This window comes from Crocodylus siamensis, chromosome 5 (assembly GCF_052110815.1).
Source record: "Crocodylus siamensis isolate JL-2025a chromosome 5, ASM5211081v1, whole genome shotgun sequence".
In the NCBI taxonomy this organism is placed as follows: Eukaryota; Metazoa; Chordata; order Crocodylia; family Crocodylidae; genus Crocodylus; species Crocodylus siamensis.
Genome location: NC_143399.1, coordinates 153,461,320 through 153,488,271, shown reverse-complemented (window position 1 = coordinate 153,488,271; position 26,952 = coordinate 153,461,320). Strand labels below are relative to the sequence as shown.

General features: G+C 43.1%; 1 protein-coding gene across 4 annotated transcripts in view; it reads right to left on the bottom strand.

Annotated features, from left to right (window-relative positions):
- The window catches only part of TRA2A (transformer 2 alpha homolog), a 37,119-nt gene extending 14,547 nt beyond the window's left edge, over positions 1–22,572 (bottom strand). The window contains exons 1-4 of one of the 4 annotated variants that reach the window (XM_090046765.1): positions 22,305–22,572; positions 12,451–12,584; positions 4,886–5,057; positions 510–698 (exon numbers count right to left, since the gene is read on the bottom strand). In XM_090046765.1, coding sequence (XP_089902891.1) covers positions 510–698; positions 4,886–5,057; positions 12,451–12,584; positions 22,305–22,340 — 531 coding nt within the window. In that variant the 5' untranslated portion in view covers positions 22,341–22,572. The remainder of the gene's footprint in view (positions 1–509; positions 699–4,885; positions 5,058–12,450; positions 12,585–22,304) is intronic. The other 3 variants (XM_090046763.1, XM_090046764.1, XM_090046762.1) reach the window with 3 other exon arrangements.
- Positions 22,573–26,952: the final 4,380 nt, after the last annotated feature.

Here is a 26,952-nt window from a genome sequence, read left to right as displayed (position 1 = left end):
GGGTTACAGAACTGTCACCCCTTCCTCCCTTCCTGGGCAAGCCACCCACACCTATGTCCTGTGCCCTGTCCCTCCCCATCACTATAGGGGCCTCAATCTGCACCCCCTTTCCTTCCACAGACTTACTGATGGGATGCATATTGGCTATCGATTGGTATCACATGATATGGCTGGTTAATTATCAGCCAAAAAAATCTTTACCGGTGCACCCCTAGTGGTAAAGTTACATATTTTGTTTTGATATCAACTAATGATATACACCTTTTTTTAGGAAGCAAAAGAAATATAAATGGAAAAAAAAATGTTTGAAACTTTAAATCAATCCATCGTAAGACATAAATAATGATTGAACTTAATTTGACACCTTCCTTCAACTGGATCTCGAATATACTGAAAGTTGTTTTAGTGTAAGGGTTCACAAAATAAATTTCTCTCTTCTGTCTTAAAAAAATGTATTTATGAAGATCTAACCTAATCACGAAAACTCAGTAAGGAGAGCATGAACTTACCTCTTTAGAATCATCTATTCTTTCAAAATAAACAAAAGCAAATCCCCGTGATCGACCAGTCCGCTGATCATAAACAACGTTGACACCAGTCAAAGGTCCATAGCGGGAAAAGACTTCACGTAGATCCCTTTCTGTGGTATACAAACTGAGACCAAACACTCCAAGGCATGTGTTAGGGTCTGGATTAGCCTGGTAAAATAAACATTGAATTCAAAATAAATTCCAATGAAGTGTTAGTGCTGCCGTATTTATTTTCAATTACATTTCAAAATGTTTTAGGAGAAAACGCTATACACTTTGTTCAGTCAAGTAGTCAATGGTTAGCACTTTTAACCTAATGTATTTTCCAAATCCAACATTTAATAAAGGTGAATTTAATATTTGTGGCACGATGCTGGATTGATAGCTCTGGAGCAGATAGAGTAAGAAAGCTGCTGTACAAGCTTTCCCCACACTGCACCACTAAGATGCTTCAGGCATAACATGAAAGAAAACTGATAGAAAGAGAAAAGGCCACATTTAGTATATCTAGGGGGACCATATTATTAAGGGAATCTGGGATAGGAGGCACCAGCACATCTACACCCCAGATGGCAGGGTGGGACAGGATATTGTAGAGGCCCCTGGCTAGGCTCCATTCCCCCAGTGCAGAGGCCGCTAGCAGCCACCTGGGGCTGCCATGCACAGCCTGGGCCTTAGCAAGGACTGCAGCAACAGGGCAGGAAGCTGCTGATGGTAGGTAACTATCCCAGCTGAGAAGTGGTGCCAGCCCAGCCCCTTCCCCACTTCCATGTGCTGCTCAGCAAGAGCCAGCTTGGGCACTGGGAGCAGCAGCAGCAGCCTCATCCAGGACTTTTGCCTTGGTTTACCTTAACTGACCAGGGCAGCCTGCAACATCCGGGACATATGGTCAATCAGAGATAGATGTATGTATATATCTAAACCTCACCTTTGACCTCATCTCTCTCTCTATCCCACCTTTGACCTCAATACAAAGGCTGGCTGACATTAATGTATGCCATTTTACACAATTCCTTCATGCATTTTGAGTTCTTTATCTCTTTCTAGATATGAAGATCTTAGTTAAACCTGCAATTTTCCATTAAGACTAAATATTACTACCACCTTCCGCTATGTCTGCATGCAACTGTGAATCAAAAGCATATTTCACATTAGTGAAGTTCACCTGTCCTATCATTATAAATTGGATCAAGACTAATGCCTCATCTTATTTAGGCCACAGGATGTATCCATAGGAACGTGTACCAAGCAGCAAGACAGACCAAAATTCTAGCTTAAGGTTCTTGGATTAACATTCTGGGTATATGATAGAAATTGTGGAAGATTCATTTTGACTTTAAGAAGTAGATTAAAAATTAAATATAAAATTGTACATTTATTTCAAGGCTACTTTATCACTTTTATAAGCCACCTATTTTAAGTTATCCTGAGCAACAGGAGTTTTGCAACTGAGGCTTTCAACATCTGTGATGTTTAAGAAACAAACTAAGGCATTAGAGGAAAAAAAATATCACTGCATGGTACCTCTAAAAGGATAAGCAATAAAAGTTAGTATTGTATAAATTTAACTGTTGATTTAAACAGCTCCCTATTTCAGTGAAGCATGGAAAAATATTTTCAGCCTTTCCAAACTCAAGAAAAACAAAACATAACAAAAACGTTTGTTTACACTGAACTTTTTTGTTTGCCACCTTAAGATCAGGAATATATGCAGGTGGCATTCTGCAGCACAAGGAAAAATTCTACAGTGAAAGCTCACTGTATTGCCCGACTATATGCAGTAGTAATCTAGTTCCAGATTCAAGCTACTGACAGGCATACAAAATTAGGTATTCTTCAGTTTCATTTCATTGTTCAGGGAATTCTTGAACAAGAGGCTCAGATCATATTTTCTAAAAGTTACACTACATGTAAGAAGGCATGATAAACAGGAAAGAAATATCTGGAAATGTTAAGGGATACCTTAACATTCTTCAAGAAGATCAAGGTTAAAGCAGAAACACACACTTAAAGCTGATAATACAGTAGGTACAGGTAAATAAATACAAAGCAAGCAAATAACTGCTCCAAAAGGACTTCTCCCTAAATTTTCTGTTATGGTCCAAAACATTGGCAAACTGCATATTTTATAGATATATAGATATACAGCTAGATATATAAAAAATTGAAGTAATTAGTGCTTAAAGTATCAGCTTTAAGTGTATGTTTCATTTGTATGAATCTTATACTGTAATAGAGAAAAACATTTGAAAATGTGCTACTAATTAACAGATCTAGTCTTATGCAAATAAATTCCAAAACCACTCAATTTTTCTTAGTTGACTAGGTTAGATTCGTTTCTTTTAAAATTTCGTTTAAGACACTTCCTACCCAGATTCTGTATTGTTTTTAAAGGCATGATGATGTGAAGCAATATACAGTAAAAGCTTTGTTATCTGGCAACCACGGAGAATGGAGGGTGCCGGATAGCAAAATATGCCAGATAACTGAGCAGACCAAACAGGCTGTCTGGGCCGCCACCTATCCTGCCACTTCTGGAGTACTGCAGCCCCTCACACCACACTGCCACCCCTCCCGCAGCCCCAAGGGACAGGGAGGGGGGACCTGCACAGCCTGCTATGCCCCTGGGCTGTGGGGGCTCTGTGAAACAGGAAGTGCCACGGTGGGCACTTCTGGTTTCATGTTTCCCTTCCAAGTCGACATGCCAGTTAACAGAGCATGCTGGCTTGTAAGGTGCCGGTTAACACAGTTTTTGCTGTCCCTGCAACTATCCTTGAGTATAGAAAAAAGACCAATAACATTAAAGAAATAGAACACATTTTATGAAAGTATTTATTTATAATGAAGATTATGACAGTATTTATAATTGGAAGATTATGAAGAAACAGTAAGCAACACCTATTAATAAAAAAAATACACTACCATGCAGGGAGCTGTATTAGCTACTCTATCAGATTCCTGCACCCTTTTCTGACATGTCTGTTCTTCGCTTGTAACAGACATTTGCAAAGTGAAAAGGAGATGACTTTGACCTACCTTTGTCCCATGATACTGTACTAAGTTTTAGGAGAGTTAAACAGTTGAAAATAAAAATCACCATTTTTTTGGATCTGGAGAATCAAAGTATTAGTCTGTGGTCTGCAGCTGTTATTGCTGTTTTATGGTGTAGACAGCTTAGTACTAAACACCTGGAAGCCAAAAGAGACCAGCCCACCTGAGGCTCCCAGAGTATGAAAAACTAACCTCAGAAACAGATGCAGAGTTCTGAAACGCATGACAAGATAAGAGGCTGTCAACATGGGGATCCTGAACTGGTCCACAGATGGTCATTAAATTTATGATTAGGTACGTAATGGTTTCTAAAAAGCTTGTGTGTGGAAGAGACTTGGAACTAATGCACTATTAGGGGTGTCAAGCACTCTGACTTCCCCCCTCAGTTGGATTTGGCACGTGGAGCTGTTCCAGGCAGTCTGGCTCACTGGGCTACTGGAAACTCAGGGACGGAAGGCATAGCCTGCTGCAGAATTCGGGGCCCTTTGTAGACAAAGACAGGTGGTGGCGGAGAAGGGGTGGGGAAGAGGAAGAGGTGTTAACACAGCTGTGCCAGACCCTGCAGATCACCTTGTCTGACAGACTGATTATAACCCACAGTTCCCAGGTGAAATTTTGGTTTTGATTTACATAAAAAGCATATGAAAATGTATATCCTTAACATGCACATTTACTCTTTAGATACTAAGAGATTTGTTTCATCTTGTATGCAGAGGACTAGGATGAGGCTCAGTTCTCATGCTGAGGCCACTCCTTAGATATGCTCCAGCAACCTGCACAGAGCAGAAATGATTCACACTTAAACAAACAAGAGAGCCCACAGGGCAACCCTTTACCAAAAAGGTCCAAAAAAGATGGATCCTAACTGTAGTTCGTCTTTAGTAAAGATAAGATGTGCACAGTCACAAGTGTTCTTGAATACAATATGCTGTGAACTATGCAGGCATAAGTAGTCAAGCAGCAGGGCGCAAAGAGGAAAGATTGGCAGAGGAAGGCACAGCAGATCTGAAGACCCAGAGTCCAGACATCATAATGCTGCTCAAAAACATCATTCTGCAGAGCAACACCTAGCATCAAGTGAAAGGGAATTGGTTCAAACAGTAGTCAAGCAATGTCTTTCTCGTACTCCTGCAGTCAGCCTGGGTACTGGATGTCTCAGATCTTACCTCTTTCATTAACATACACAAAAACAGGAATTTTCACACGCACTCGTAAGATAAATATTCTTTTTTGTTTTAACAGAAAGCAGTTAACAAAGAATTAATTATTTAGGTTAATACTTAGCCTTGATGAATACCACATACTCTGCTGCCAGTATGCCTCCTTCGGTTAGACATCGGAGAATGACTGCGGCTCCTTCGACGACGATATTCTGGTGTGTATGATCTGCTTCGAGATCGTCTCCTATGGGAATGGGAATGGGAGTGGGACCTGGAGCGAGTATAACGTCTATGAGAATGTCTTCTTGATCTGGACCTTCAAAGAAAAAAAAGCATTCAGTTGCTTATGTGCCAAATACATATGGTATATAAAAAGATGCAGACCCCACAGGATTTTTAAATAAACTTTACTTCAAAATTTAAAATATCCTTTTAGATTCTACTTTTTACTTCATCTACTACTTCTAAAATTGCAAATCTATCTATAATTGTTTTGAATTCCCTCAAGTTTGTTCAGCAGCACAACTGAGATGGCAGTTATACTTCTGATATGCATCTAAGAAGTTTTAAAAACAAAGATTATCCACACAGCCAAATTAACAAGAAACATCTGTAGCAAAGCATCTACATAAAAACTCTATGCCCTATGATTTGTGCATCGTGCATGAGGAGGGAAACAAAGATCCAGTAGTACTTTAAATCTGCACAACTGAGGCAAATCTAGGCTCAGAAGTAAAACAAACCTAGGGCCAAAAGTACTTCACTAGTTTCATAAGTAGCAGTTTGGTTTTAGCAATTTAACAGGTTGATTCAGAAAGCAGAATTACACGATTTTGCATCCACAGTTGGTAGGGTCAGAAGGGACCTAATCAGATCATCGAGTCCGACCCCCTGCCATAGGCAGGAAAGAATGCTGGGGTCAAATGACCCCGGCAAGGTGTCTATCTGGCCTCCTTTAAAAGATCCCCAGAGTAGGAGCATGCACCACTTCCCTTGGAAGCTGCTTCCAGCTCCTGGCTGCCCTGACCGTGAAGTAGTGCCTCCTGAGGTCTAGCCTGAATCTACTCGCAGTCAACTTATGGCCATTATTCCTTGTTACTCCCGGTAGTGCCTGGGGGAACAGGTACTCTCCCATTGCCTGCTGGTCCCCTTTGGCCAGTTTGTAGACGGTCACCAGATCCCTTCTCAATCTTCTCTTGTGGAGGCTGAACAGGTTCAGGTCCTGTAGCCTCTCCTCATAGGGCCTACCCTGGTCATGCAAGTGGCCCTCCTCTGGAGGCTCTCGATGCTGTCCACATCCCTCCTGAACTGCAGCACCCAGAACTGGACACAGTACTCCAACTGCAGCCTGACCAATGTCGTACTGAGGGGGAGGATCACCTCCTTGGACCTGCTCGTGATGTATCTATGGATGCAGGACAAGTTGCAGTTAGCCTCCCTGACCACTTCCCCACATTGGTGACCCATGTTCATTTTGGAATCAATAATGACTCCAAGATCCTTTTCTGCCTCTGTGCTGAAAAGAAGGGAGTTCCCCAGCCTGCAGGTATGCTGCTGGTTCTTCCTCCCCAGATGCAGTACCTTGCACTTTTCTGTGCAGAAACCCATCCTATTCTCATCCGCTCACCTCTGTAACCTGCCCAGATCTAGTTGTAGCCCGTCCCTCCCTTCTAGCATGCCCACTTCTCCCCACATCTTAGTGTCACCATGAATTTGAACAAGGTGCTTTTCACCCCCTCATCCAAGTTGCTGATGAAGATGTTGAACAATGCGGGTCCAAGGACTGAGCCCTGGGGAACCCCACTGTCCACATCCCTCCACGTTGAAAAAGACCCATCCATCACCACTCTCTGGGTGTGGCCCACCAACCAGTTTGCAACCCATCTGACTGTGTAGATGCTGACACCACAGATGCCTAATTTTTTAATGAGGATAGGGTGAGAGACCATGTCGAAGGCCTTCCTAAAGTTCAGAAAGATTATGTGCACTGCGACATCCGTGTCCAAGGATTGTGTGACCTGGTCATAGAAGGCAACCAGGTTGGTCTGACAGGACCTGCCTCTAATGAACCCATGTTGGTTGCCCCTAAGCATAATCTCCCCTGCTGGTCCCTCACAGATGTGCTCCTGCATAATTTTCTCAAAGAGCTTCCCCAGGACCAAGATAAGACTAATGGGCCTATAGTTTCCTAGATCCTCCTTCCTCCCTTTTTTGGAAGTGGGGACCACATTGGCCCTTTTCTAGTCCTCTGGCACCTTGCCAGAGAACCATGAGTGCTCAAAGCTGTCCCAGGAATCCTGCAATGACCTCTGCCACTTTCCTCAGCACTCCGGGGTGGAGATCATCAGGACCTGCTGATTTGAACATGTCTAGTCCACCAAAAGTTCCCTGACTAGGTCCTCAGTGACTCTGGGCCTGGCCCATATAATGAGCACTGATAGATTACAATCTTTTAAGTTGCATGACTGCAGAAAAACAGAATTATAGAAATGAAGGACTAGAAGGGAACTTCAAGAGGGCACCTAATACAATTCCCTTGCCAAAGTGGTATCAAATCTAGTTAAAGTAGATCCCCAAAAGAGATTTACTATTTCTTCTTTCTGCAACCACACAAAGACTGCTGACCACAACAACTTCTTACCTATCGGAATATTTACATCTGCTTCAGTTTTTTTTTTTTCTCTCTTCATCTAATAAACAAATCCAATTCCTTCAAACTTCACATGCAGGCCATGTTTTCTAAACCTCTTGTTCTTCCTGCTTTCCTATGATCTCTCTCCACTTCGCCTATCAAACTTTTCTAAAATGTGTCCAAATCAAGATGGACACATTATTTGTGCTGCTTCACTAATGAAGTCCAGAATAATAATCAACACCTAGATCTTATGTAGGGCATTCTTATTAATATTTCAGAATGATATTTGTGCTTTCTTCTGCACCGGCATTGCTTTATTGACTAATTTGCCACATGTTCCAGTATAACACAGATTCTGGTCACCATCTTGGGACCAGAAGTCCTGCCCCCTAACCTCTGCTACTAAAAGTCCCACCCCTTGCCCCCGAAACTACTGCTTTCAGCAAGGGGGGGTGGTCATCTCGGAACCACAAAAAAAGCCCAAATTATATTCTAAAAATCAAATATCAAATAACATTCATTGATTTGATTTAAAAAAAATAACTGTCTTGATTTACAAACATTTGCATAATGTATATAGAGGTGATTGTATAACAGCTTCAAATGAAGTCTTACTCTTGTATGTTGAAGGGGGTGGAGGGTATGGGCAGGTGGGTATAGGTTTGTGGGGGGGCTGTGGGTGCGTCTGTGGGATGTTGGGGGAGGGTGCAGATGTGTATGGGATGGGTATGTGGTGTGGAGGAACATATGGGTGTATGTGTGTGGATACTGAGGTGCGAGTGGGTATGAGGTTTGTGGGGGAAGGTTGGCTGGGGGGGTTGTGGCATGTGGAAAGGAAGGTAGCTGGACTGTGCATGGGTGTATGGCGATGTGAGGGAGGGTGAGGGTACATGTGTATGGTGGAGTGTGCAGTGGGACACCCCTTCAAACCCTCCCCCCTCATTGCCCATAGCCCCTGCCAAGCAGTGGCAGCAGCAGGCTGCGAGGCCTCAGGGCACTCACGGCCCATGACAGGCAGAGCTCCTGCCAGCCTGGACTGGGTGCTCCTGCCACCCCTGACCATGGGGCACTGGCACAGACCCTTCACTACCACTTGCTGCCACTTCTCCTCCCCGCCCTCGCTTCTGCCACTTCTCTACCTCCACCCTTTGCCCATGGTTCCAAGCTGCATGGCCAGGACCACAAAACATAGCAAGAACCAGCCCAACATGGCTGGCACCACACAGAGCCAGCCAGGGAATTGTGGGGGCCAGGCCTGGCCAGCTCCTGCGGTGTCCTGTGATCCTGGCCCACACAGCTGGGAATCGTGTGGTGCCAGAGCAGCAGTTGGGCAAAGGGGTGAGGAGAAGTGGCAGCAGGAAATGACATTCAACGCATGAAACAAGATGGAAATGGGAGACTTAAAAACCCTGATTTTGGCAGTAAATGGGAAGAGAAGTAATGACTGTCATTAACTCCCTGGGTTCTGGAGCTGCACAAGTAAGGAATAACATCACCTCAGGGGCTCTGGCAGCAGTGGCAGTAAAATCCCACACACCTAATCTAGTCCATGGATGTGGGTGGTCCATGGGAAACCCCACAGGTTAAGCAACATACACGTGCAGGCCAGATTTGGCCCACAGTAACTGCCCCCCTTCTCCTCTGGTTTACACGATCTGCTCTAATTAAACGAATACATTTCCTCAAGAGAGCTCTCTCTGCCTGTGTAGCAACAAGTCAAAGTCACAAATTATAATTCCACTGAACAGGCTAAGGAAAATTTTTTAGTAAACAGAAGATCATCATCCTATGGAATTTATCTTGCTCATAATTTTTAAACAGTACAACTGTATTCATTTTGCTTTTTCCCTTCCTAATCCATCAAGGTCATCATAAATGCAGAGACGCAGGTAGTTTTTCCAAGTAAACACAGAAGTTTAAAAACCTCACTTGTTTCTGCAACACACTCTCCCTATAAGATAACAGGTAACAAATAATACTCTTATTGCAGCAAAGATCATCATAGAAGGAAAAGGTCAGTTACGCAGGTAACTTGCAAGTTTGAAGATACCCAAAATAGCAAGTCTCCAATTAATAGGGTTAATTCCCTTCCACTGGGAAAACACACCTGTCTGTAAAGGGGTAACAGACTCATTTTGTTAATATTAAGAGATCCTTTTATTTAGCACTAAGTAGGGATCCATTAAATTAGGGGTGGCTGACCCCTAATGTTGTGGGCAGAACACAGGGCCTGACAAGTATTTTGCAAGCAGAGCATGGTGTAAGCAGTGTCAGGGGTGGGGGAGCAGATTGACCAAGAGGCCCCAGTGGCCATACCCCTTGTCACTGACTGGCTGCGAGGGCTGTCTGTCATGCGGCTCTGCCTCTTGCTGCCAACTGGTGGAGAAGGGAGGGGCCACATGACAGGCAGGCCTCCCAGCCAGAGGCAAAGGGCAGCAGCTATCTTGCTGACAGCCTTCTGAAGGGGTAAACCGCTCCCCCAACCCTCTCTGCCCCAGCGGCCTGCTGAATCCTCCAGAAGAGCCAGTATTTTTTTTTTTCAATAAATTGTGTCCCTCCCCATGGAATTTGTAGGCAAGCCCAATTTTGCAAAATCCATGAAATCTCAATTTCCGTAGATCCCCATCAATATGGATTGGGTGGGTTTTGTTCGTTTGTTTTTCATTTAAGAAAATAAACATATTATAAAGTTTCAGGGTAACCCTGAAGTTTTGTAGGGACAAGGATGGAAAACAATCAAGTCATGTTTTACAGTATGCAACACGGGAATACAGAATGCTAATTTGGTACAGTTGACATTTGGTAACATTTTGATTACAGCAGAAATCAGGTTTCAACTGAGATTAAAGCCCACAAAAAAATCAGATGCCACCCTTTCTTTTATGGTATATGGATATATACAAGAGGGGGTGGGGAAGATTGTTAAATCTAAATAGAAAAGAAAAAGAAAGCATTAGCCCCTGTCTGAACTTTGTGCCTTTGTTCCTAATGCTAAGGAACTCACCTAAGGTTACACCAAAAAACTGTGACAGAACCAAGAATACAACACAACTCTTGAAGGGTAACCACTACATTGTATCCCCTCTTCTGAAATTAAAAGTAATAATCAAACTTTAAAATGCCAAATCTTATAGACAGAGCTCCCCTTGAATAAACAAAAAGGTAAGAAAGTTACATTTACTGATGCTGCGGTTGCATTTAGACCTAGAGGAACCACCCTAAAAGCGTTCCAATGTGTTTACATGACTATGCAGGCAATTATTTCAGGTGGAGGGCCGCTTACTGAGTTTTTGCAAGCTGTTGAGGGTCACATGGGTGACCCTGGCCCTTGGCAGGTGCCCCACCCCCTGGTCACCATCTTGTGGCTAGAAGTTCTACCACCTTAACTCCTGACCTTTCCCATCAGAAGACCCTCCCCTTGCCCCTGGAAGTACTCCTCTCAGCAAGGGGTTTTGCCATTCCAGAACCAGAAAAATACCAAATTATATTCTAAAAATTGAACATCTACATTAATTTGATTTCAAAAAATTACTTTTGTCCTGATTTACATGCGTTTGTGTAGTGTACACAGAGGTGACTGCACAATAGCTTAAAATGAAATCTTACTCTTGTATATTGTGGGGGAGTGGGGGGCATAGGGGGTGGGGTGGGGGGCATGAATCAGGGTGACCACTCTGGGCCCTGCCAGTTCAAGCCACCCACGACCCTCGCTCCACTGGCTCAGCACACTCTCGACTCCCCGGCCCCACAGGCTGATATGCCCTGGACCCCACACACCCCTAGGGACAACTCTGGTGGTGGGTATGTGGGGTGTGGGAGCATATGGGTGTGTATGTGGGTGCATATGGGGTTTGCAGGGGACTGGGTATGGGGGCTAAAGTGTGGCTGGGGTGTGTGGGGGTCTGCATGCATGGTAGTGGGTACATAAGGAGGGGGTGTAGGTGCAGGTGTACGATGGGATGTGTGTGGGACTTGCTGCCCTCTACCCCTCCTGCTCCTGGCCCCAGGGTACTGGCATGGGCCCCACGCTGCCATGTGCCAGCAATGCAGTCTGGAGCCATGTGGTGCTGGACCAGCTGGCAGTGGGCAGGAATGCAGGGACATGGCAGCTACAGGTTTGCGGGAAGGGGCAGAAAACGGGCGCATGGGAGCGCAGCAACAGCTGGAAGTGCGGGGGCCCCACCAGCACAGGCCCCACGCTCCTGCTCAGCTGTCGCTGTACTCCCGCACACTCACTCACTGCTCCTTCCCCCTGCCTGTAGCTGCCATTGCTTTCCTACCTGCTGCTGCAGCACCACATGCCTCCCAGCTGCATGGCCATGACACAGGACTCAGCCGGAGCTAGCGCAGCTCCAACGACTGGGGCTATTACCTATGATCTTCCTCTGTCCTTCCCCCCTGCATTCTTATCTGAGTTTACCTCTCAGGTGGAGGGAGGAAGGAACACTCCCAGTGTCCCAGGCCAGAAGCCCCTGGTGGGCAGAGGCTTCTGGGGGCACAGAGCTGGGCAGGCCTTGCTGCAGGGCTGCTGGGTCCTGCTGCCGTTTCCCCTTGGCTCCTACTGACCTGACTCCTATCATTTTTGGACAGGCAGGCAGATCAATACTAATTTTCTAAATTATTTAGGGGCCCCATGGGCCAGATCCGGCCCCTGGCTTAGAGTTAACACACTAAGATGAAAATCAGTGAATGGGGGAGCCACACATACACCACACCAGTGCAAGCCGGGTCTGATGATGATTACAACAACTGAGACAGTTCCCTAACTTTTTAGTCAGAGTACAGCATGCCTAAGCTCAAAGTTATAAGCTGGTATGTCTTACAAAAGCTGAATATTAGTACAAACCATGTTAAATATTTGCAATAACTATTACTTATTTCTAGGCCAACCAACATAGCAAACCAGCTCCTTCCTCAGAAAAGAAAATTTCTTAGGAAAATATACTAGGGCTTTTCTTTTCCTCCCTCTGGTTATTTTTTTACTGGATATTATGGACAAAATTAATTGAACACTATACATCAAAGAGCTACTCCTTTGCTGCATTAACATTTATCAGCTTGAGTACATACATACCTGGATTTTGATCTGGACCGAGAGTGAGATTCAGAATGTTTGGATGCCCTCGATGGACTGCGAGATCCTGACCTGCTCTCCGATTTTACACGAGCAGGACTCCCAGCTGGAGATTTTGACTGGGAGCGAGACTCCTAACAAAAAAAACAGTATTACAAATGGCATTGGCTGCATATATGCCTAACTCCTAACATTTACAGTACAATAATTACATTATATTGATTGCTCCTGAAAAACAAATGGTTAGGCAACACCCTCCAAAACAAATTTCACTTTGTTAACCCACTGTTAATACTGTATGCTGTCCTCAAATAGTTCCCTACTTGAACCAGATCACCAATTCGCTATTAACTAAGTAATCATGCAAATTCATCTACAACTTGATCATACAGACACTGGAACATAAACCATACATTTACTTAACCTAGGACCCATTCATTCTTCCAGATTCTTTTAATTCTACTTCACTCTTGCTTTCTACTTTTCTTCATTCTTCATTGAGTTTTTCATTTTTCATACTTCGTGTATTCTTCCCCAATTCAAACAATTCATTATAGCCTTAAAAAAAATTCAAGTGCTTCTATCTGACCAATCTTCTGTTCAATTTTTTCCCCCATTCAATTTTAATTTTCTGATCTTTAATACTTTTCATTAGCCTTCTTTTATCTTGATTTATCTTCCACATTCTTGGAAAAAACTCTTCAATTTCTTCACGAACATTAACCTTAATGGAAAAAGAACATTTAGTATATTTAAGCACGTGGGGATTATAAAGACTCTGCTGGAGTTCAGAATGTTATCTACCAAAATGGACAAGCCAGCAGGTAAAGTGCAAGTAACTATTTTATAAAAACAATTTTTTGAAAAAAAATCTTTAAAATTGTATAAGTTTGTAGGATTTAACAACGAATTTACTGAATTTATCTATTTTTTACTGTATTTTCAAAGTTACCCTCCTCCCATTTCAGACTATGTAATTTTCCTCATTTTTTAGAAATTCTGTTAAGATACACAAATATATTATCAATTAATTAGCGCAAAATATATTAAGATGTTCTGATATAAAATGTATATTTGTCTCAAAACATTGAGTTTGCACTTCTCAACATAATTAGCTGGATTGCTGGTCTAATAAAAATTTACTAAATTATGTTTTGTTTAACCAGCTGGTTAGAGCACAGCTTCCCAGTCAAAATCCATCTATGTACATACTTACATAATACATGCACATAGATATGCACAACACCCAAACTAAAAAGTTCGTGATTCTTCAACAATTTTCTTCCTCATTGTTATCCTGTTTTCCTTGAGCATTAAATACCATTTTGATACTGTAGTTCAAAGCAATCCAGTAGAGACAGGAAGGAACATTTTCACTTGCATGAACATGCAAAGAGAAATAGCCAGGAAAACAAGCAAACAAAGAGCAAATGGGGATTTTTTTTTCCCTAAAAACTTTTTTCAGGGAACTTGGTTATTGATGGCCTAAACCTGCCTAAAATAGTTGTACATTTTTAAACATAAAAGTATTAAAAATGCACAAATAAACGGAATGAAGGCACAGGAAATGTCTCCCTTGCAAGGGTTTCCTAGCCCACCCCAATCCTTATTTTGTTCTTGTTTTCATAATTTCTCTTACTATTGATTACGCACTGATTATCACTACATTTTTCTAACTGTATCTCTTACTCTGCTAATATTATAGCCTATTTCCAGATCAGTCTTTCACTCTACAGTTCACCTAATCAGTTCTCTAGTGTTTTCTTCCACCCCCTTTAAAACGATAGTCAATTTTCATAGGTTTTCTTAACCTCAGTTTCCTTTAAAAGCACAAAAAAGGAATAGTTGAAACAGAAGTTGCAGTTCTCAATTCATCCCCCAACAGTACCTGTACAAACTTCCCCATGGTAATTAATCAAGATTCCAAGAACAAGAAAGGAGATGCCAATGGTACCTGACACTGATATCAAAACACTGATAAAAGGGGTAAAACTGCACGTCTATGACCTGTTTGTCATCAGTGGACATTCTACTGCATGAGAGTGTATAATCCTAAATTCATACTGTAACAATCTCAAGATTTGCACAGAAATCAAGGGATACATGAAGGCTCAGTGTCTCATTCTCACACTTCTCTCAAAATATGCTCCCTTTTATACCAACCACTATTCCTGCCTTTTCTTTCCCTTTTTCTACTCCTTCATTGTATTTGACATTTGTTTCTTCCCTCCAATAATACTCAATTTTTGTGTGCATAATTCCCCAGTCACTTTTCTAGTCAAAATGAGAAAAAAATTAAACATTCAATATTGTAGTTGTGTCCTCGCTCATTTTTTAAACTATCCCTTTAATCAAAGGGAAATGGGAAAAAGTCCATTCCTTCATCACTGTTTCAGAGTACCTACAAAATGAGGAAGATAACACTCTACTGGCTATATACCCTACTCAGAGGTTTGTTCTAAAAAAGGGAGGGTTAAACATTTTCAGTTTTAAACAGCGAAAACAGATGCTACCCCATCTTAAATATGTCCTGTCGTCTACAGAAATGTACCTTGGGGTATAGTTTGACCCATAGGCTATACGCCTGACTCTTGTTTTAAGGAGTGATTCAGGGTTCCTGCCCATACAAATTTAAGCCTCTACTGCAGTAATGAAGAGATTCCAACTTACCATTTGTGACACGAATGCATATATTTAAAGAGCTCATTTACTGTAGACCAGGGGTTCCCAAACTGTAGTACACGTACCCCTGGGGTATGCAGGAGAAATTGTGCAATGGTGGATTTAATTTGCATTATAATAGTAATTGGCACTAAGGGGTTCAAATATAAACCATATGCTGGTAGGGGTACACAGGCAGCTAGTAAATCTGGAAGGGGGTAAACAATAAGAAAAAGTTTGGGAACCTCTGCTGTAGATCAAATATTCATCCATTTGGGTTTTATTTTTAAGTGACTTCAGTTGTTATATTTTAAACTTAAGATTATTCAACTGTCCCAATTTTAAAACAGCAACAAGAGTTAGTTCTTACAAGTGTCAAAACTCTTCAGCTGTAAGTTAACTGGAGATACAGACTGCCTCTAAAGAGACAGCTATTATCTGACAGTTTTGTGTAGCACTGATTTATAATACGTCTTCTCATACCACATAAAACATCTAGCTCTAAGACCCACAAAACTTCAAAGGGACAACTTTTTATCAAGACAGTTTATGTCCACAAGGGAGACGCTGCAAGATACAATTCATCAAAAAAAACAGAAAAAAATAAAAACAGGCTCATGACTCCTAGGGACTCATGTAGTACAGGGTGAGCTCTTTTGTTGGCAAGTGGTGTGTGTGTGTGTGTGTCCCCCAAGCCCTACCATGAGATAACAGAGAAAGGAAAAAAAACCTGCTACAACAGCCTTAAAGTTTTATTACGAAACACAATGGGGTAAACCCGATTGCTGTATACGCGTATTATGGGATGAACAGAAAACCTCTAACTTAAAAAAAAAAAAATCTCACCTCAGCAGGGAAAAAAATTTAATACTTATTACTTTCTATTATCATTGTTTTTCAAGCAAAGGGACTGTCCATACATGTTTTAGTCAGGACAAGTTTGCTCAAAAGCTCTTTTGGTTTAAAAGTTTTGCCTTCTCCTATGCATCAAAATGGCTTTATCTTTGACTGTGGCCTAAACCAAATATGCTTAGCTTGAGAGTCTCTCCGTTCAACCTCACCTTCCCTGCCCCCACACCCTCTTAATCAGGTGACCAATACACATCAACAGTTAAGACTACATTTCTTAAAATCCATGTGGAAGCTGTGGAACAAAAAATCATCCAAACTGGACTGTTAAGTATGGTTTAAGCAAGGACTATGGATTATTATCTCAATACCTGGATTAGTTTTTGTGGCCCCTTTGTTCTTACAGCTTCTTTGTCTGTACAGCCTGTACACCTCTATTCTCCTCCCCCCCTTAACTCTGTCTCCTGCACGCCTATCTATTGTATTCTAAATCGGTATTTCTCAACCCATAGTCTAAGAACATATGAAACAAACTTGAAAAAGATCCAGAAATGCTACAGATGGATTCTCCGTTAAATGAGAAAACTTCAGAAACCCTGGCTTTTGACTTGCAGGCTGTCAGATTCCAGCCTGCAAAGGGCTGTTTGTGGCCCCCCATACCTAGGATGGCCATCATAGAGAACTGTCTGGTTATTCTCTGTTGATATGAAATCCACCATCTTTATGTCCTCTATTTTTCTTCAATAGAAGACAGTATAGCAGAAAACCAGAAGGTCCTCTGTGTTGGCCACCCTATCCCCACCCCACATGCCTGGGGGGCTGGGAGGCAGCAGATTGGGATTGGCCAATGTTTACAAATGGGTCCTGGTACAAAAAAGGTTGAGAGGCACTGTTCTAAGTCACTTCACTTCATCAGATGCTGTGAAAGGACAGCGTTGTATAAAGTGAACTTGGCTTCACAAAAATCTTGAAGGTTAATCTATAAAGGTGCACATCTACCTTGTCTTTAAATTCCATAAACATCCCATCCCAGAACTAAAGTACATTTGGGCAAAGCAAAGCACATCTCTTGCTCTAACGTGCCATTCACGGCAGACTAGTCAATATTAACTGATCAGCTACAGGTAGCATGTCATTACAAATATTTCAGCCAGAAACATACAAGTGAACTGTTATCACAGACTACAGGATAACAGTACTCCTAGCCATTCCTCAGCTATAAGCTTGCTCCTCTCAAACTGATGCAACACAGCTACAAGCTCCACTCTTACTGCTGCAAGCACAAATGGTAGTTGCTAGTCTCATTTAATGAAACAGTAGATGATTAAAGGCTTAAACTATACTACAGGACGGCTGAAATAACATGACCAGGTTCCCAGAGAGATGGAACTGCGTGACAGATTTGTTCTGCTCTGAGAGCTATGCCAACTTCTAATAAACAGCAGGACTTCTACCAGAAGAGCTAGAATCCCCACCAGGTTTTGCCAGCTACACTAGTATGATCTTTTTACACCCCTATGCAACAGTTATGCTAACAGACCTTTATAATATAGACAAAGCCCAAGTAAGTGAAAGAAAGCAATAAACTTGGTAAAGAACAGCAACATAGGAGCTGGAGGCATCAATGGACTAACTACAGAGTACAGCTTAGCTAATTAGCTACAGTTGGTTTGCATGATAACAATTTGAGAGAGGCTAGTAATGTTTCAGGAAGATTTCTCTAGAAACAAAGGTCACTGGAAAGCACATGTGAAAAAAGTCAGTAAAACAGCATCCATTTTCTAGCTCAAGGTGCTAATGGTTCTGACAAGGCTCTTGTGTGTCTTAAAATGTACAACTGCTATATTTATCCATGCAGAACTTGCACATAAACAGCACTCATTTATTCACACTAGGGTAAGTGGATTATTCAGAAGGGGGGAAAATTATTTTAACACACTCCTTCAAGTACTAAGAGACTACCACCCCCACCTCCCTAGGGGAGGAGAAGGAAGAGTTAGAGGAAAGTTTCACCCCTAGCTTTAAAAAAAATGCTATCCCAACATGATCAACACACAAAATATCATTTAAAGTAAAGCTATAAAGACAAGTAATGAAAGCCTCTCTAAAGATATATATAGAGATTGAAATTTAGGGTAAAATGTGTCCACTGCTTTGAAAAACCTAATTTTGAAACTACAATCCACAGGCTAAGCACCAACACAAAAGGCATGTTACTAACATCAACCACCGAAACATGAATGCAACTAAGACTCATGTGCCTTTTTTGAGTCCTTGTGCACTAATAGGAATATGTGCACAAGAAGCAAATACCATTATCTTCACATCACCCTGATACTCTTCTAAACACAGCAAGAAAAAAAGTTTTAAAGTGTAGCACTGCAATTTACTCAATTCCTGATTCCATGATTCTTGAGCCCAGTTACAGGGATTTCTACTATAGGACAACAGGAATACTACTACCCTAGATAACAATTCTGCTTTAAGTCTGTAGAAACAAGTGTCACAAAGAACAAATCATAGAAACTAAAACTAGAATTCTAATTTCTCAGGAGAGCTTTGATATTAGAGAAAAAAGGAAGTATAAAATGGATTGAAATCCTAGACATATTCACTAAATACACGCTCCTGATAAGCAGGACCCCAGAGTGGGAAAGTAGATATTATCCTACCATTACAGTTGGCAGCTAAAATGTTACACTCATTAGGCCTCAATGTCATATACCATCTTATTTGAAAAGGTGAAGAAACCAAATGGTTAACAAAGACATTTTACCCAAATATCATTAAATGAAATAAGATGGATGTTAAATAGTTGTAAACAGTCACACTAAAATCCCTTTCTATTTCCTCAATCTAACAAGTTTAACAAGGTCACTTGGCTTTACTACTGCTCCAGTCAGTGCCTTCCAACCCAGAGAATCTGGTTATTTCATGTCAATTTGAAAAGAGGATTTAAAAAAAAATCTTGGGGGTGGGGGGACACGAACAGTAACTTGAAACTGCAAAAGATAGGTAAAGCAGTTCCAATTATTAAAATTGTCAAGTTTTGTAAAATTTATGGTTTTACAAAACACTATTCTGTTGGCTTTTTGCCCTTGCCTGTTGAGGTGTAAGTGTGCCACAAACATGACAGAATAACACAGGGAACCTGAGTATACTGAAAATACATAAAGCAGGGTCAACTGCAGAAGAGAAACTGAAAATTCTTTCCTTGCCTTTTAGCTATGATGTTACTTGCAGCAATAGTAAATAAATACTTTGGAGAGAAGCACAACTGAAAACAAGAGTCTTCCTCTGAATTCCTGGGTTTCTCATGCTTTTATGATAGTCTGCAACTGTCCCCTTTAACAAATGAACTTTATCCTTAGAAGGCTTTCCTAACATCTGCAACAGTGGCAATACAGTCTAATAAATATCACTGTTAAAACGTATAAAGAATTTGGAATGCAAATACCAAGGACACAAGGTTTTTAGGAATGGGGTCAGCTGAGCTAAAGAAGTGAAAAAACCCCAGTTACTCTGCTTTATGTAATTAGGCATCATAATATATAAGTTACACTGTAACCTAGTGAAACTGATTTTCATTAAGTTAAAAAAAAAGGTTTAATAGCTGTATCATCACAAACATTTAAGTGAACACAAATGGAAGGAAGTTATTTTATTTTAAATATTAACTGGGTAGAAGTCACATAATTTGGCTGTTAGATCAGGTTTTTTTTAAAGTTGAAAGTAATATTTACTTAAGGGCATTAAAAATTGCCTTATTTAAATCTTTGTAGAGGAAATAGAGGCAAGTCAATTACTTTTCCAACTTAGGTATATTTACATATGAAAAAATATTCAATATAATCTCTTCATCTCAAGACAGAGAACTAAAGGAAAAATGCATTTAATTAATTTGCACCAATTACAAAAGCTAATTGATTTGGTACCTGTACATACAAATCGGAACTAAGTACCTTGTGCTTTGGGAAGGAATATACATGCCACTGCTTCTTATAACAGCATGTTTCACCACCTATATCTCCTGATTTCTTAAATTCCTTTATTCCCTGATTCACTTACTAAAATATGAATATTCTGAAATATGAATGAATGCTCTGACATTTACAGTCCTGTGGCAATTTTTAATATTTTTAAAAAATATTTAACATCATAAAAAAACCTAGTGAGCAGGACCACTACAGTCTATATTTTATCTTACATCCCAATCCTGCAGTATCAACAATGTTTCGCTTCACCCAAATGAACAGTACCATTTCAAATCAAGTTTGTGATTATCAGTTTAGTATACTATTTTATTTCATTAACATATTTACTAAAAAAAAGCTAGCTTAAGAAAAAAAATGTAAGTTTCTCCTATTGTAAAATACTTGGCCCAAAAAGTAGCAGCTGTTCAAAAATAGCAAAACAGAAAAAGTAATTGCTACTACTCTGCCACTGTTGTTCCACTGAATTTCACAGAAGGGGGAAGGGGAGCTGCCATTTGCTACTCAGAAGGTATTTAATAAAAGTAATTGAAAAATAGTTGTTTTTTTTCCAAGCAAGCAGATTATTATTTAAAACCATTTTTGTTGTTACTTTAATAAGAAAGCTATAAACTTATTCAAAATTAAATGTAAAAGTAATGTTAAAGCCTAACATTACTCTGGCCTCTTAAAAGCCACACATTTTTAATTTGACACTTGTGATTTACTGATTTTGTATTTAAAAGATAGCCTAAAAAACTTAAGAGGTTCATATTTGAGAGAGAAGCAAGTAGGAACTTAGGTTCACCACTTTAACTAAAGTACATCTGAAAAAGTTTCACAAACTAACTACAGACAGTTTTCTCAAATCTTTCTGTTCTAAATCTGAAATATACTTAATTTAGAAAAAATGTTATGTATCCAAAACATTTAAGGTTGACTTGTTTAATGAGCAGTGTGTGCTGTTGTGCATTGTTTAATTCCTAGTTACCATGCCAATTCAACTGCCTAACAAGTCATAAGCAAAAGTCATTACCTGGTAAACAGGCAATATAATTCATGCTTTTCTAACATATGAAAAGGTAAATATAATGAGATTCTGACAGTGCTGTGCTTATAGTCCTTTAAATAAATACATAGTGATGTTATATGTATATGATCAAAGCATTTCCCAAATCCAATGCACAAGCTCCATTTCATTTTAAAATCATGTTTAGGAAGAAACTCAAGTGTAAGTGGAAAAGTCAATTAAAATAGCTGATTAAACTGATCAACTGGTCATAAGTGACTTTGAAGGTAGTCAGCTTTAACACCCCTATAAAACTAGCAACTGATCTGTCCAGAGATCCCACAAGAACAATTTTTAGCTACAGGAAACAAAGGGAAGCTCTCTTTTTCAAGAAAAAACAGAGAAATATATACATCATAATAATAATAATAATCTCTCAGAGAACTAGTGCTCAAAGCAATAGATTTTGAAGAACTGGCAGGCATGCTCCTTACCCAATTTTTTCAAACTGACAGCTGCCTCATTAGATTGGATATCCATTTACCAATTACTTTACTTAGCCAGAAACAGTGCAGCTACAAAGCTGCCCCTGCCAGAACAATTAAGATTAAAAAACATGTTTTGTTGAAAACCATGTTTTGTTCGCCTCCCCTGAAGAACCAGCAGCAGCAAACCACGCAGTCAAGCCTGGTGCCTGTAGCCTAGGGACTCCCCTGTTCCAGGAGAAGCTGTTACTGGGATACAACAATGCACTTCTCAGGATTTTATTACTTATATCCCCTGGCAGCAACACTCCCTGGCTACAAAGCTGCTGCCGCTGGCTCATCAGAGAAGGTCACCCAAGGAGGCTCTGAAGTGTTCTTCAAGAGCAAGTCTTGAAAGGCCACCAGAGTCCCTGCAAAACAAAACAGAGGAGATAGCGGTGGGGTGTGGACGCTGGGTCTCTGCCACCTGCTCCCCGCTCCGCACCCGCCACAGCTCCGTCCTCATCCCCGCGCCGGCCGGGCAGCGCTGACACACACACACCCTGGCCCGCGGCGGCGCGAGAACCAGCCTCCAGACAGGGACTGACCGGCGGCGGGACCTCCGGGTTCCGAGGCCTCGGCTCCAGGGGAAGGGAAGAGGAAGGCGGCGCGGCGCCCCCCTCTGGCTCTTCCAGGGGAGGCGGCTCCAGGCACCGGGGAAGGGGAGCGCGGGCCTGGCAGGCCTCGAGGAAGAGGAAGACGGGGCGAGAAATGTCGGGTGGGGGCCCGGCCCGGCCCAGCCCCGCCCCGCCGCGGGCCAAGGCAGGAGCCATATCAGCGAGGAGCCGGGCCAGGCCGCCTCCCCTCCCCCCGGCAGGCCGGGCCGGGACGGCCACTCACCCTCCCCTCGAAGTTGTTCTCCTCCACGTCGCTCATGGTGCCGGCGGACCGAGCCGATCCGCGCGGAGCAGGCCCGCGAGTGCCGGGCAGCGCCGCCTCCCTGCAGAACCTCCGAGAGAGCGAGTGCGCCGCCCTCCCCTACTGCCGCCGCAGCGCAAAATGGCGCCTCAGCCTGGTCTAAGCCCGGCGCGCGCGCGGGGGGCGGGGCTGCCGCGCCCGTCACAAAGGAGGCGCCGCCGGCAGCGGGGCGCGCGCGGGGCGCCCGGCCGACGGTGCGGAACAGGGCGCCTGCGCCGCAGTGAGGCCGTGGGGTGGCGCCTGCGCAGTCAGGTCCAGGCGGTGTTTTCCCGCAGCTGGGCGCGGTGAGGCGGGAAGGGCGGTTTGCCGCCAAGCCTCTGGGGCTGCAACCTGGATACGTGAGACGTGGTTCAAGGCATGAGCAGAGCAGCCATTTCTTGTTAACCACACTCCCTGTACACTGATGTGTGCGCCTTCCTCTTGTGCAGCTAGCTCACACCAACTGAAATTTACATCCACTATGACAGCAGATCTTTAAATACCTCTTGTTTTACAATTCTACAATAAAGACATGTTGTAACGTTTCGTGGATAGGGTGGTAAAGATGAGACAGGAATTACTTTACCCTGGTTGTCTACATTACATCACCCTACACCAGGGTTCCCAAACTTTGACAGATTGAGCACCACCAATTTAAAACAATACAATCTAAAGTACCACCAGCAAAAATTTGTCACGTTGTTAGAAATGCGCAGCTTGCATCTTGCACCTGATAAGAAAGAAATACTGCCCAAGGCTTCTTTCTCCCCCTCACCCGCCTTAGCCTTTCTCATGCTGATTACAGAAGCTGGAATTCAACTGCCTGTGGCCTTGGGGTATGAACTGTTAGTGAACTGTTGTGGTTTTGAGCATGCTTAATGAACTGTTGCATATTCACCTCTCCGCCCCGCATACTTAAGTAGCTAATTATACTATACATGCGATGTATGTAATGATGTAACTACATGTATGTTTGTATGAAACGGAAGTAGCTGTAAGAGTTCCGGTGTCTGCACACGTGCTCAGGAGAGAGAAGATAAATTCCGCTTGCAAACACAATTAGTTTGTCAGAAGCTGATTTGGACATCAATGCCCCACTCTGACCTTGTTTGCAAAAAAATACATCCTTTTGTGTGGGCTGATGTCTGTGTCTGTGATCTCTGCGCACCTCCAAGGAAATGAACCGCATTTGTGCATCAATTGGTGAGCCAGGCAGGAGCTTCTTGGACCACCCCGGGACTCAGTGACAAGATCGTCCCTGCCGCCACGGGGAGTGCGCACCAAGCCGCCTTTTTGGGCTCGCCCAGGGGGCTTGAGACGTGAGTCGGAGTACCCGGGTGGTTAAAGGCTACCTGTGCAAAATTTCTGGTTTCTGAGGATGCCAGACACACATTCCGGCATTTTGCTCGAGATCTCTAGGATACCTGAGTGAGTATACGAATTCCCTTGCCCAATTTGGTTTCTGGATCCGGGGGCAAAGATTTGTTCGATTTAGTTTTGTACCGGGGGATTTTTGGCCCGGTATTTGGTGTGCGTAAGACGTACTTTTGCGAACGGTCTGTGACTAGGATCTTTTGGTATTTGGTGTGCGTTGGGCGCACTTTTGTGGGCATTAATATGGGTGCGGGTAGCTCCCGTGTAGAAAACTCAGGTACTCCTTTGGGTTGTGTTTTACAGAACTTTAGGAAATTTGCAAAGCAGGCAGATTATGGGGTGAAGATGAAAAAGGATGATTTAATTAAGTTTTGTCAACTCGAGTGGCCAACATTTGGGGTCCACTGGAGCCCGAAAGGATCCTTTGTAGTAAAAGAAGTGATAGCTATCCATGAAATAGTTATGCAGGATGGACATTGGGATCAATTTCCTTATATAGATTGTTGGTTGGGAGTGGTTCAAAATCAGCCACCTTGGATTAAGAAATGCTTAGTAAAGTCTCATGTGATGGTTGTTAAAGGAAAGACTCGAGGAGGACCGCCTGTACTCCCTGAGTCTGATGAGGGGGGGAGGGATCCTGAATTAGCCGAGTACCAGGCTCATTCTCCTGTCACCCTAACAAGTAGCGAGGATGAATCAGACACCTCCTCAGGATCCAGTCCCTCTGCACCACCGCTTCCTCCCTCAGGGAAACCACCACCGGTGTACCAAAGCATACCTAATGATTCAGAGCGTGTGCCTCAGCCAAGTGCCCCATCTGAATCAGGGAATAAGGGCTATTATTTGCGCAAGACTGTAGAATCACGGCCGGTGCTGAATTGCCCGATGCGAGAGGTTATCAGAGAGGGGGGCAATGCAACTTTTGTCTACACCCCATTTAGTACTTCAGATTTATTTAACTGGAAGAATTAGAGCCCCTCTTTTTGTGAAGACCCTGAAAAGATGAGGGACCTGTTTCGATCCATTGGGCAAACCCATCGACCCACTTGGGCTGATGTCCAGATGATGGTCCAGACCTTCCTGACCCCGGAGGAGAGGAGATTAGTGTTGGGGACAGCAGAGCGCATTGCAGCAGCCAGGGTAGAAGCGGAGGGAGCTGCTGGTCGTACCTTGCGTGATACCTGCCCTGTTGAGGAACCGAGATGGGATAATCATACCGCAGAAGGAAGAGAGCTGAGTGCACGGTATCTGGAGATTATAGCAGAAGCAATGGGGAAGGCAGTGCCTCGGGTTACTAATCTGTCTAAATTGTATGAAGTGAGACAGGGAAAAGAAGAGGATCCCTCAGCCTTCCTCGGGAGGCTGTACGAGGCATTCCGCAGGTTTTTGGACTTAGATCCAGAAGCCCCAGATAATCAACGCATGGTAAATCTTACGTTTATTTGTCAATCCACTGCTGATATTCGTAGGAAGCTACAGAAAACTGAGGGAGGTGCTGGGAAACCAATTTCAGAGCTGGTGGAAATTGCATATAAGGTATATGGGAATCGTGAGCAAGTGCAGGAGCGCAAGGAGGATAAAAAGGCTCAGCGACAGATGGCAGCGCTGGCAGCTGCTATAACTGGAGGTAATCCTGGAAAGGCTGGGATACAGAAAGGGAAAGGAGAAAGAGTGGGAGCAGACGTTTGTGCTTACTGCAGGGAGAAAGGACACTGGAAGAGGGAATGCCCAAAGTTGAAGGAGAAGAGAGAGGGTGAACCAAGAGGTCAGCTCATGCGGGCAGAGGAAAAGGGTGAGGACACAGAATGAAGGGGACAGGGATCTAAGACCACTACCCTTTGGGTTGGAGCCCAAGAAGATCCCATGGTAACCATTAGGGTTGGTGGCAGAGACTTTGAAGCCTTGGTTGATACTGGGGCTACATTTTCAATGATTCCAGAAAAAAACCCCTGTGCAGGAACTAGTGAACAGCATGTTCTTGTGGAAGGGATTGAGGGAACGCAATCCCGACTCCCTGTTTGTAAGCCACTCCTCACCAAAGTGGGGGACCATTTGCTTGAGCACTCCTTTGTATATTCTCCAAGCTGCCCAGTTGCACTACCTGGGTGGGACCTACTCACAAAACTGCAAGCTGAGATATTTTTCAGAGACGACCAGATGGTGGTCCAGTTACCTGTCAAGCAGAGCTCAAACTATCAGATGGCTCTCCTGGAGGACCAACGCCCTGTAGTAAGTTCTGAAGATCACATGACTGGAGTAGACCCTTCGGTATGGGCTGATGGAACCCCTGCACAAGCTTAGTCGGTTTCCCCGGTAAGGATCATACTCAAGGATGGGGAGGGGCCCGTTCGGGTAAAGCAGTATCCGCTCAGCCGAGCAGCCAGAGTTGGACTCAAGCCGCTAATAGAGAAATACAAGAAGTACAGATGGCTAGTGGAAGGGTCCTCACCATATAATACCCCCATTCTTGGAGTGCTGAAGGCAGATGGGGTCTCATACAGACTGGTCCAAGACCTACGAGCAGTAAATAAGAAGGTTCTTTCAGACCACCCTGTAGTCCCGAACCCACACACGATTTTGACACAAGTACCGGGGGAAGCTGAAATATTTTCAGTGCTAGATTTGAAAGATGCTTTCTTCTCCATTCGCCTTCACCGAGAGAGTCAAAAATTGTTTGCTTTTGAATGGGAGGTAGACCCTGGGCAGCGTACCCTGGACAAGCATGGCAGATTAATTTTGCCGAGCTCCCACAGTCCGGACATCATAAGTTTTTACTTGTCATGGTACACCAGCTCTCCGGCTGGGTCGAGGCATGGCCCGCCAGGACTGCCACTGCGGCTACAGTAGTGAAGTATCTGTTGCAGGAAATCATTCCCCGGTATTCTCTGCCCAAATCCATCGAGTCGGATCAAGGACAACACTTTGTGGGAAGAGTAGTTCAAGAGGTCGCACAAGCCCTCAACATCACTTGGAAACTACACACACCATGGAGACCACAGAGTTCAGGACAAGTGGAATGCATGAATAGGACCTTAAAGACTCTACTCACCAAGATCTGTATTGAAGCATACCTTAAGTGGCCTCAAGCATTGCCGCTGGCTCTTACTTGCATTCGAAACACTCCCCGACGGGGCATTAAATTAACCCCATATGAAATTATGTTTGGCAAGCCTCCTCGAGTCTTACCCCCTGGGATGCGAGAAAATTTAACTTTTGA